General features: G+C 39.5%; 1 protein-coding gene across 7 annotated transcripts in view; it reads left to right on the forward strand.

Moving 5' to 3' along the window:
- sptan1 (spectrin alpha, non-erythrocytic 1) overlaps window positions 1–12,659 on the forward strand; it is a 114,125-nt gene that overhangs the window by 85,045 nt on the left and 16,421 nt on the right. For all 7 annotated transcript variants that reach the window (XM_072240360.1, XM_072240361.1, XM_072240358.1 and 4 more), the window contains 9 exons: window positions 2,287–2,391; window positions 2,920–3,128; window positions 3,322–3,442; window positions 4,573–4,694; window positions 6,471–6,603; window positions 7,894–7,992; window positions 8,438–8,597; window positions 10,641–10,717; window positions 12,000–12,209. In XM_072240360.1, the coding sequence (XP_072096461.1) occupies window positions 2,287–2,391; window positions 2,920–3,128; window positions 3,322–3,442; window positions 4,573–4,694; window positions 6,471–6,603; window positions 7,894–7,992; window positions 8,438–8,597; window positions 10,641–10,717; window positions 12,000–12,209 (1,236 nt within the window). The remainder of the gene's footprint in view (window positions 1–2,286; window positions 2,392–2,919; window positions 3,129–3,321; window positions 3,443–4,572; window positions 4,695–6,470; window positions 6,604–7,893; window positions 7,993–8,437; window positions 8,598–10,640; window positions 10,718–11,999; window positions 12,210–12,659) is intronic.

Raw genomic sequence — 12,659 nt, forward strand, 5'->3', positions numbered from 1 at the left:
GATGCAGACCATCTGGCCCTGGGGATTTATCTGCCTTTAATCCCTTCAATTTACCTAACACCACTTCTCTACTAACATGTATTTTGCTCAGTTCCTCCATCTCACTGGACCCTCTGTTCCCTACTATTTCTGGAAGATTATTTATGTCCTCCTTAGTGAAGACAGAACCAAAGTAATTATTCAATTGGTCTGCCATGTCCTTGCTCCCCATAATCAATTCACCTGTTTCTGTCTGTAGGGGACCTACGTTTGTCTTTACCAGTCTTTTCCTTTTTACATATCTATAAAAGCTTTTACAGTCAGTTTTTATGTTCCCTGCCAGTTTTCTCTCATAATCTTTTTTCCCCTTCCTAATTAAGCCCTTTGTCCTCCTCTGCTGAACTCTGAATTTCGTGTTGTAGTTCATTCATGCAATCTTTAAATGCTTGCCATTGCATATCCACCGTCAATCCTTTAAGTGTCATTTGCCAGTCTATCTTAGCTAATTCACGTCTCATACCTTCAAAGTTACCCCTCTTTAAGTTCAGAACCTTTGTTTCTGAATTAACTATGTCACTCTCCATCTTAATGAAGAATTCCACCATATTATGGTCACTCTTACCCAAGGGGCCTCTCACGACAAGATTGCTAATTAACCCTTCCTCATTGCTCAAAACCCAGTCTAGAATAGCCTGCTCTCTAGTTGGTTCCTCGACATGTTAGTTCAAAAAACCATCCTGCATACATTCCAAGAAATCCTCTTCCTCAGCACCTTTACCAATTTGGTTCACCCAATCTACATGTAGATTGAAGTCACCCATTATAACTGCTGTTCCTTTATTGCACACATTTCTAATTTCCTGTTTAATACCATCCCCAACCTCACTACTACTGTTAGGTGGCCTGTACACAACTCCCACCAGCGTTTTCTGCCCCTGAGTGTTATGCAGCTCTACCCATATCGATTCCACATCTTCCCGGCTTATGTCCTTCCTTTCTATTGCGTTAATCTCATCTTTAACCAGCAACGCCACCCCACCTCCTTTTCTTTCATGTCTATCCCTCCTGAATATTGAATATCCCTGAACGTTGAGCTCCCATCCTTGGTCACCCTGGAGCCATGTCTCTGTGATCCCAACTATATCATAATCATTAATAACAATCTGCACTTTCAATTCATCCACCTTGTTACGAATGCTTCTTGCATTGACACACAAAGCCTTCAGGCGCTCTTTTACAACTCTCTTAGCCCTTATACAATTATGTTGAAAAGTGGCCCTTTTTGATGCTTGCCCTGGATTTGTCGGCCTGCCACTTTTACTTTTCTCCTTACTACTTTTTGCTTCTACCCTCACTTTACACCCCTCTGTCTCTCTGCACTGGTTCCCATCCCCCTGTTGTGAACTAACCTCCTCTCGCCTAGCCTCTTTAATTTGATTCCCACCCCCCAACCATTCTAGTTTAAAGTCACCTCAGTAGCCCTCGCTAATCTCCCTGCCAGGATATTGGTCCCCCTAGGATTCAAGTGTAACCCGTCCTTTTTGTACAGATCACGCCTGCGCCAAAAGAGGTCCCAATGATCCAAAAAGTTGAATCCCTGCCTCCTGCTCCAATCCCTCAGCCACGCATTTATCCTCCACCTCATCGCATTCCTACTCTCACTGTCGTGTGGCACAGGCAGTAATCCCGAGATTACTACCTTTGCAGTCCTTTTTCTCTGCTCCCTTCCTAGCTCCCTATATTCTCCTTTCAGGACCTCTTCCCTTTTCCTACCTATGTCATTGGTACTTATATGTACCACGACCTCTGGCTCCTCACCCTCCCACTTCAGGATATCTTGAACATGATCAGAAATATCCCGGACCCTGGCACCAGGGAAGCAAACTACCATCCGGGTCTCTGGACTGCGTCCACAGAATCGCCTATCTGACCCTCTTACTATTGAGTCCCCTATCACAACTGCCCTCCTCTTCCTTTCCCTACCCTTCTGAGCTACAGGGCCGGACTCTGTGCCGGAGGCACGGCCACTGTCGCTTCCCCCAGGTAAGCTGTCCCTCCCCAACAGTACTCAAACAGGAGTACCTATTGTTAAGGGGCACAGCCACCGAGGTACTCTCTATTACCTGACTCTTCCCCTTCCCCCTCCTAACCGTGACCCACTTGTCTGCCTCCCGTGGTCCCGGTGTGACCACCTGCCTGTAACTCCTCTCTATCAACTCCTCACTCTCCCTGACCAGACGAAGGTCAAAATTTGTTGTAATTTTAAAAACTTGACACGGAGTCATATTTCGTGTTATTAATTTACAGGTGGATGCTCTACTGGCCTCTGAGGACTATGGGAAGGATCTGGCATCTGTAAATAACCTGCTGAAGAAACATCAGCTTCTCGAAGCTGACATTAGTGCACATGAGGTAATGATGAACAGTATGCTCTAAGGAAGTGAGGCTATAATTGCAAATAAGAATCATTGGTTTGCTGCCTGAGACTATTAACATTGAGCAGAATCACAGATGTGAAACTCTTAATGGATCTTTTGGGGTTATGATCCCCTGGGAATATGGTAGTTAAGCTTTCTTCTCTGAACTATTTATTACACATTTGGATGGAAAAACATGTTTTATGTTGTAGTCATAAATTATCAGAAATATAAATGTTGTTTCTGGCTTGGAGTGCATAGAATCAGCATTGTTGGTTTATTAAAAGAGTTGTCTAAACATTTTTCCTTTAGTCCTTGTCATTTTTATTTACCTGAAACATTTAGAACTTCGTAGTGCTTATTATTGCAGTATGAACACATACTAGTTTGGCCAAACTAGCATGCGCTCACACTGAAAGCCTAAGTGTGTTTAAAAATCCAGCTAGCTACATTGCAGAAATAATTCAGTGTGATAATATCACAAGCACATTTTTCTAAATGGTTTCATTACTGACTGTTTTAGGACCGTCTGAAAGACTTGAACCTTCAAGCTGATAGCCTTATGTCCAGTGATGCCTTTGACACCACTCTGGTGAAGGACAAACGCGCTGCAGTGAACAGTCGGTTTCAGAAAATTAGAAATATGGCTATAGCTCGTCGTGCTAATCTGAATGAATCACATAGACTTCACCAGTTCTTCCGTGATCTGGATGATGAAGAATCGTGGATAAAGTGAGTGGAGGAGGGCACTTGAATGCTGTAGAAGTGACAGCATTTTATTAAAATCGTATTAAGCAAAATAATTGTGTTCAGCCATAATTAATTGAGTGTGCAATTAAACCTGAAATCCTACATCTAGTTAGTTTGGAATCCATCATTATGTGAAACTGATGTGGGATTGTGCATTTTCTTATTATTTGAAAAGAGAGAAGAAACTGCTTGTGAGTTCTGAAGATTATGGGCGGGATCTGACTGGAGTGCAGAACTTGAGGAAGAAACATAAACGCCTGGAAGCAGAACTGGCTGCACATGACCCAGCAATCCAGGTCTGAATAACAGATTGACCTAGCTAGCACATATTGCCAAAGATGACAACCTGAAGGATCTGGTTTGTTAATAAATGTTATAATATTTGCAAATATACCATTGTACCAAGTTAAAGATTGATAAGTCCTGGATGTACAACAACTATATTCCTTAATCTTTTTCCCACACTGGTTCTGTAAGTTGTGGGCTATCCTGAGTCAGAATCATAATATGCAATTGTAGAGAAATGACTCTTTCAAAGAGCAATTCATTAGTTCCACTCCCCAGTTATTCATTTTGAGTATTTTCCCCAATCTACTTTTTTGAACATTACTTACTAATGGATCTGTATCCATGATTCTGTTAGCTCCTAACTTCCATCATGCCAAAACTTTACTTCTGCTAATAACCTTTTTGAAGTGGTTTCTTTTTTCTTTGTTTTGGGTAGCCAGTCATGGGAGCCTAACAGGGAGTTACTTTGGCAGTGGGCTACCTTGATGTATGGTAATTTGGGCCATTGCTTTCATGTATGATTTTTGCAAAATCTTAAGTTGATTTACCATAAAGTTAAATATTCCTCTCCTGAAATTTAAGTGATGGTAAAAGTAGAACACAAGGCACAGATTGGCTGCTTTTCGCAAAGTAGAGTATTAAATTTGATTTTATTTAACTATTTATGGTTCTATTACTATTTATTATTTATGGTGCAACTGTAACGAAAACCAATTTCCCCCGGGATCAATAAAGTATGACTATGACTAAAAACATGTGGACCGTAACATGTATCAACACAAGCATTTACTAAGTTTTTAAATAATCACAAATGACAAAATTTCCAATGATGTGTTGTTACAAAACCTTGCATACTAGCTTAATGCTTTCTAAACTAAATCAGTCCTCAAGCCCATTGCTATACAATGTGAACTGATACTGTCCAAATCCTATTTCCAGTTAAATGCTCTAAAATGTTGTTATTATACTAGCTTTCCATTTCTTGAGAGAGGTACGAGGAGAAATTCTCAATATTATCATCAACTTTTGCTTTTTCTTCAAAATTGGGTAATTAAACTTGGGAATAGGTGGAAAGTCTATCCATCATTAAAAGTAATTCCTGGATGGGATGTTCATGGTGGCTGTTCTTTCACCATAGTCTGTACTGGAGACAGGGAAGAAGCTGTCGGACGACAATACCATTGGAAAGGATGAAATTCAGCAGAGACTTTCGCAGTTTGTGGCGCACTGGAAGGAATTGAAGGAATTTGCTGCTGCTCGGTATGTCAGCTTTTGAGGGCTGAGTTTTTGTTAAATTATGATAATACTGTTGGTCTATTGCGGTCAGAGGTGGTGCATGGAAAAAGCAAAGTGTGTGAATTGCAGCAAGCTCAGTTGATATCTGTGGATAGAATGAACAGATTTTTGTCTCAGACCAGGCTATACGAATTACTTCCAGCTGGAGGTTATTAAATGTGTTTTTTTTTAAAAAAAAAAGAATAAAATCCAGTTTGGTAAGACAAATGAGAGGTGCATCAAGACAATAGCAAAGCATGTAGACAAATCAAATCAGAGGAATATTCAATAAGAACGTGTATTTGACTTTTAAATTGAAAAATGTCTCATGGTGATTTCACTTAATGACAAATTTATGCTTTATTCTCCTTCCTGTTCCTTTCTCAATCAATAAAAATGATTAGTTATTTTTCTTCATCCTTATGGATCTAGCTTGAAGTATTAATCTCTGCAGAAGCTGTTTGGAGAAATTTCTGTTTCTGCTTCAGATTTCCAAAATTACATTTTTTCTTTCTCCTCAAGGTGGTGATTATTTCACCTGTATTCAAACTTCCAGTAAGCCAACTTAAAGATGAGTATCTTGGGACATTTGACCAGACATTTGTGAAAAGATGCCTTTGATTCAGTTTTTTAAATTTTTACATTAATAAAGCTGGTCAAAGAATTGTTTGCTCTTCCTGTCTCATCAGAAAAAGCTTCATTTTTCTAGGGCATTAAGTTAAGGACCTCCACTTCTGGGAATATTAGAAATGGTGTGTATTTTCCATGCTCAGGTTTGAAATATAGAACCTTAATTTGCACTAAGTAGGTTCTTGCTGTTTCAGTAGAATAATGGGCACGTTTCAAGGTTTGTGAGCAAGCTGGATGAAATTGCCCAACAAATGATCTCTTGCTGGGTCTCTTTCAAGAGTAAGGTCACCAAAACCTTAGATATCTAAATTATCCCCAAAGTCTCTTCATATTGTCAGTTTAAAACAAAAATGAAAAGAAAAATCTGAAGTAGAAACAAAAGAAATGGAAATCTGATGAATAATTTCATCATTCGGCTGCTTCAGAGAAAAAAAGACTAATGATGGCATAGGATGGTTTTTTATGGGCCTGTATTCAATGGAGTTAGATGAATGAAGAAGAATCTCATTGAAACCCATGGAATATTGAAAGGTCTGGGTAGAGTGGATGTGGAGAGGATGTTTCCTTTTGTGGGTAAGTCTAGAACCACAGGGCACAGCTTCAGAACTGAGGGGTGTCCATTTGGAATAGAAATGTGGAGGAATTTCTTTAGCCAGGTGGTAGTGAACCTGTGGAATTCATTGCCACAGATGGCTGCGAGACCAAGTTATTGAATATATTTAACGCGGGGGTTGATAGGTTATTGATTAGTCAGGGCATCAGAGGTTGTGGAGAGAAGGCAGGAGGTTGGCATTGAGAGGGATAATAAATCAGCCATGATCGAATGAGGAGCAGCCTCCGGGCTGGATGGCCGAATTCTGCTCTCTTGTCAAATGGTCTTATGTTCCAAGTGCTTTATAACCAGTGTGCCCACTAAGGTAATACAAAAAACAAGCACAGCAAGTTCTCATTAATAATATAAATGCTTCATAATCTGTTTCATGGATTTGAAGACATAAAACTGGGGAGACTTGGGTGGGCTGGCATCATTAGTGGAAAGGGGAACAATTAACATTTTGAATCAGTTGTCTTTCACTTGTGTTTTATGGCAGTGATTCGGAGCACTTTAACTAACACACACTTGTTTTGCAGAGGGCAGCGTCTGGAAGAATCCTTGGAATATCAGCAGTTTGTGGCAAATGTTGAGGAAGAGGAAGCATGGATCAATGAGAAGTTGAACTTGGTGGCGAGTGAGGATTATGGAGATACGCTTGCTGCAGTACAGGTCAGTACCTTGTGACTTGCCAGTTTACTTAGTTGTTAAAACTTGCACAGCATCTGATGTAAATGTTAAGTTAAGCCTCTTCATGTTGTCAGTGTAACCAATTTCAGTTTTGTTCTGATGAGGCAGGCGTAGTGGTGAACCTGAAATGCTTATGTTGCTATTACCACCAACTTTCTGAGGCTCTCATGTACTAGGGCTTCTGGCAGCACTAGTCCAGTTTGCTCTTACTGCAAGCCCAGGACTTGTGATCAGTGCTTGAAGTGAAGATGTTTCCTGCTTACTGGGTTAAAAGGTTCTCCACAAAGATTGCTAGCTGTATGGTGAGAACTGTCCCTTTTCTGCACTTCCTATTCCCAGGGGATTCTTGTCATTGAAGAGCATGTTAAGCTATTGTACTATCCAGACTCACAAAGAATTCACACAGATGTAAAGTAGGAAACAATTTTTCAAGTAACCTTATAGACATTCTCAGCCAGCTGAGTTTTCTATTTTTCGTTGGCTCTTCCAATATTAATCTTAGTAGTCCTGACAGTTGGTAGTTTCTACCAGTTGTTTATGTTGATGCTGGCCATCTCCATATCTCACTTGTAGTGAGATACTAATATCCAGCAGGTTGTGACCCAGTAACCAGTCCCCCGTACAGCGTTACTTGGGAATGTGGGCATCATCCATCCAAAGAATGTGGCCAATCCAGTATGGGATATTTATATTAGCTACCTCCTTGATGTTGATGCATTTTCAGTCTTGGCTGTTGAATGTGCAAAGCAGAAGAGCTTTACACGGAGGGTTCTAGGTGCCCTCTGTGGATGAGCTAAAGCTATATGGCTGCAATGATGAAAAGAATGTATCATTCAGAATCAACAGGGTTGCATTGTGGCACCAACAGTTTATGGATTCCAGCATTGCCCTGTCATAACTCATGATGTACCAAGTTTTGAAGGACTAGAGTTAAACCATGGATGGAGACAAATCCTCTGTCTCCATCCTATCCAATTCCTGTGTCACTTCCTTTCCCCAACTACCCCCCCCCCCATAAAATATTCGCTAACGGTGCTTTCTATTTTGCCAGGAATTGGGTTTTCAGTAGTTTGTATCCCCATTTTTGTTGGAAATGGGGATCCAAGGAATGGCTTTGAATGTGGTAAATCTCTCCTTAGGAAGTCAATGTCTCTGGAGCTTAGATTTTGTGTTTTCCCTCTTGCAGCATTGCAAATGTACTTAATGCTGAGCATCTCCAGTGTCTTCTGTATTTATCGCAGACTTGTAATTTTATTTATTTCCATTTTTCAGGGGTTGCTAAAAAAACATGAAGCATTTGAAACTGATTTCACAGTTCACCGTGATCGAGTGCATGATGTTTGTGCAAATGGTGAGGAGTTGGTAAAGAAGGTAAGAGTTTTTAAATTTACTTGAACCTATTTTCTATTGCTTATTGTGTAGATTTTTGTTTGTTTTTAGCTGCATATGTGGAAGACCCATGTCTTTCTGTCCTTGGGTCTGTTGAATTTTCTTTTTTGCTCAACCACTTGAAACTGGAGCTTTTGAATAAATGCTCTACACCATTTATTAACTTCATACAGTATAGAGGACTTTATCCCTCTCATTCTTCACTGTTAAGTACTCTCCAGTGCAAAGATTGAATTGATTATACAAGGTATTTCAATAAATTGTGTTTATTTCATTGAGTACTTGTGTATATTTGACTTTTACAAAATATTTGCCAATATGGTGATCTCTGCTTTAGTTGCTTTAATATTAGAGTTTGTAAAGATGTGCATAATTGTATGTGCAGCAAATAACAATCTATGCTGAAGCTGTTTGCTGTTATCAACAGAACAATCATTACGTTGAGAATATTACAGCAAAGATGAAGGGATTGCAAGCAAAGGTGTCAGAGTTGGAGAAAGCAGCTGCTCAGAGGAAAGCAAAGCTGGATGAGAATTCTGCATTCTTGCAGTTTAATTGGAAGGCGGATGTGGTTGAGTCATGGATAGGTAAGCCTATGTGCAATAATGAATTTGCGGGCCATTAAAAGTTAGTTGGTAAATAAAGGGGCAGCACAGTAGTGTAGCAGTTAGCATACAACTGTTAACAGAGTCAACAACCTGTGTTCAATACCTACTGCCGCCTGTAATGTGTTTGTACCTTCTCCCCATGAACCACGTGGGATTCCTCCAGGTGATCCCATTTCCTCCTGTGTTCCAGAGACGTACTGTTAGGGTTAGTGAGTATTGGGCAGGCTATACTGCTACTGAACATATGGTGACACTTGCGGGATAACCAGCACAAGCCTTGCTGATTTGATTTGATACAAACAATGCTTTTCACAGTATGTTTCGATATTTCGATGTGCATGTGACAGATAAAGCTAATCTTTTAAATAAAATGGTTTTATTTGTTAGGAAATTAAACTGTTAAATGGTAAACATTATTCTTGGATGTTGTTGCTATTGCCGACTTCACCTGGCAACTCTTTCCAGATTCCTACTACCCTTTTAGGAATTTTTCCCCCAGATCCCTTTTAAACCTCCACCCACTCAACTTAAACAATGTTACCTAGATTTAGATTCCCCTAGTAAGGGAAAGAGACACTGGTTCTTTCTCTAATTTTATATAATTTTATCATGACGCCTCTTGTCCTCCTTCACTCCAGGGAAATTAAAACCAGGATATCCATCTCATCTTGTAACTCAGGCTCTCCAATCCAGGAGGCATCCTTATGAAACTTCTCAGCACCCTCTCCAGCTTAATCACGTTCTTCCTATAGTGCGGCAACCAGAATGGCACTCAATGCTCCAAGAGCAGACAAACCAACATATAACTCTAATGTGATATCCCAGCTTTTGTACTCAGTGTCTTGGCTGATGAAGGCAAGCATGCTGTGAGGAAGGTGTTTTCAGAAAATGTGTACTTGTACCTCAAAGTTTCTCTGTTCAACAACACCCCTCCCTCCCAGGGCATGTAATTCACTGCATATATTTTGCCTTGGTTTAATTTCTCAAAATGCATCAGCACTTCTCTGAGCATCCTCTGCCTACACCACCAAGCTAGTTTTGTATTTGGTCTACTAGCCTACCCTGGATCCCATGTGTTCTACCCTTCTAGAACTACTTACCATGCGGGATCTTGTCAAAGCTTTGCTAAAGACTGCGTAGATGTCTACTGCCCTGCCCTCATCAATCCTTTTGGTCATCTCTGCAGAAAGAAAACTCAATGAAAACTGAGAGACATTTAAAAAAAAATGATGACTGATTTTTGAGTTTGATAAAATCAGTCTCTTGGAATCCACTCAACCCAAGTACCAATTGCCTTAGAATGCTGATTTCTTAATGTCATCCGAAGTGAGTTATTCAGATTATTAGTGATTTCATGTCTGTTAGAATTACTTTAAAAGGGTTTAGAGTTCTAATGTAATCTAAAGACCTTTAAGTAAAATGTAGAAATTGTTAATTCAATTTTACGTGGGAGCTACACTCAATTTGTTAAAAGAGCAGTTTTTTTAGTGATTATTGTACAGCATTTCTCTTGCCACCCGTTGAGGTCTGGGGGTGCAGGTGAGTCATTTTAAGAGTTTACAACTTGACATACCACGCCCAATTCTTAGTACAAGCAGTGAAGATGTCTTAAGGCTTTTACAAAATAAACATTTGAGTACAGGTTTCAAAAAGATATACCGTTTGTCCTCTTCAAGCCTTGGCGTTGAATATTAGCAAACTATTGCTGCATTAAACTTGATTCCATATTTGTTGAAATATTAAAATATGAAAATTCAGAAAGGTAGTAGCCAAGTAATATTTCTCTTTCTCTAGCTTGAGAACTAGTGTTTCTGCTAGAACTTGCTGTTCTAGCAGTCAATAGCAGACAGCAGATAAAACTTCATGAACATAAAGAAGAGAGGGTGTTTAGAAAGTGTACTCAATAGCTTAGAATCCAGGCAGCAGAATGCATTGCCACCTTGGAGATATTAAAATTTGGAAAAGAGTAAGCACTTGGCTAATGTCATGTGAAATATTGTTTACTATACTTTTCTTTTTTAGGTGAGAAGGAAAACAGTCTGAAGACAGATGATTATGGACGTGATCTCTCCTCTGTACAAACATTGCTCACTAAACAGGTATTTCTCTTTACCCCTGGTTGACCAATTACAAGTGGTTAAATAAACTTTTGGCCTTCTGGGTTCCAGACCATTTTTTGGGTTGGGGGTGTGGGATGGCAGGAGGAGATAGGAAATGTAGAGCAAAGAAGAGTTTTCTATAGTTTTGTATGAAGATGGATATGAAGGAAATTTAAATTAGCCTTTTGCAAATAAAAAGGCAAATTTAAAATTTAATGATTTTATTATCCAAATAAAACCAAAATGTATTTGTAACACTCAGCAGGTCAGACAACATGTGGGGAAAGACAACCAGTTAGCATTTCAGGCTGAGTGAGTGTTTCTGTTTTTATTGCAGATTTCTAGAAGTTTTTCATTTTGATTTTTTTTATTATATCATGCTCTTCATAAGTAAGCTTGAAATATTCTCTGTTTTCCATATTAAGATTTTATAGGATCATCTTTACTGTGTTGCCATGATGGCATGAAAATCCATTACAAGGGGTCACCTTATTCCTTGTGAATGGTTTTTAAAAAGGCAGAATAAATTTTAGAAATAATAAAGAATTTCAGGATATTGGGGAAAGAGTGAGGAGTAGGTTCAAAAGAGTGATCATAATGATCTGGTCAGATATCATCTCCTTTTATCTCACTGATTTACTATGGAGGCAAAACAGTCTTATGTTGAATTGTAGTGATCAATTTGTGTATGATGTTGCATCATAAGCAACATTGTGATAAGTAACCTGGTTTTGTTCAATAAATTTGAGAGCTAAACTTCGGTGAATATGCTGTATAGAATTCACCGCTGTTTCAATTGTGAATGGAAATTTGATTCTGCATGATGAGGGCAATGTCTCGACTGAAAATGGAGTGTCCAACAGTACTGAAATAAATTGTCTGCTGAAATTCTATGCTCTAATCTTGAGAATGAGATACAACCCCTACTCTTCACACTCAGAGACAAGACTGCTACCTACTATGGGTGAAACCATTCTGATTATTTTTCCATGTTTTTGTTGGAATCTCCTAAAAACAAAAAGGGGTGTACTTGAAACGCTTCTCTGATGTTGTCAATTGAATTGGCCATTAAGAAGGTAATAAGTTTGGCTAACAAAAGGCATCATGTTCTTCCCTTTTTGATTGCAATCTTAACCAACCACAATCCATATAAACATATAAATTTGTTAAGCTAGATTCTTTCAGTGCTTTGTTTCTTCATAGATGTTAATAACTGGATAAACCACTAGCTTTAACTTCATTAGGAAAGGGTAGGTATAATGTTTGTTTTTGTCTTTCACAGGAAACATTTGATGCTGGGCTACAGGCTTTCCAGCAGGAGGGGATTGCTAACATTACAGCTCTAAAGGATCAGTTACTGGCAGCCAAACACATTCAGTCCAAAGCTATTGAAGCACGTCATGCTTCGTTAATGAAAAGATGGAATCAGCTGTTGGCCAATTCAGCTGAAAGAAAGAAGAAACTGCTTGAAGCCCAGGAGCATTACAGAAAAGTAAATACTCTTAAAGTAAAATTACTTGTGTATAAATACTATGAAGGGTCTAGGTAGCTGTGTACATACATCTATTGATGCTTCTGGACACATCTTCAGTGATGTTCCTGGAATTATCGGGTGGTTTGGGTCTTTCAACATCATACAGCCTCCTCCAGGTGACCCAGCTGGGGCTGATCAGACCCCAGCTTGTGTCCAGATGGCTAGCTACTTATGACTCCATGACTTCACGGCTCCCCTCTTTTAAGCCACAGCCATCTTGAGGCCCTCTCTGCCGCATCGGTGGTACTGTGGATGGCTCTCCTCTTCCTCTCTCCTTCGATGCCCAAAATGCTGAAGGCTCTAACTAAAGAATGGGCTACGAATCCCCTACAACCAACCTCCACTGGGAGACACCTTGCTGATAGTTGCTGACCAGTCTTGCGTACTTGGAGAGCTCTGCGATACTGA

Source organism: Mobula birostris, chromosome 22 (assembly GCF_030028105.1).
Source record: "Mobula birostris isolate sMobBir1 chromosome 22, sMobBir1.hap1, whole genome shotgun sequence".
NCBI classification, from domain to species: Eukaryota; Metazoa; Chordata; class Chondrichthyes; order Myliobatiformes; family Myliobatidae; genus Mobula; species Mobula birostris.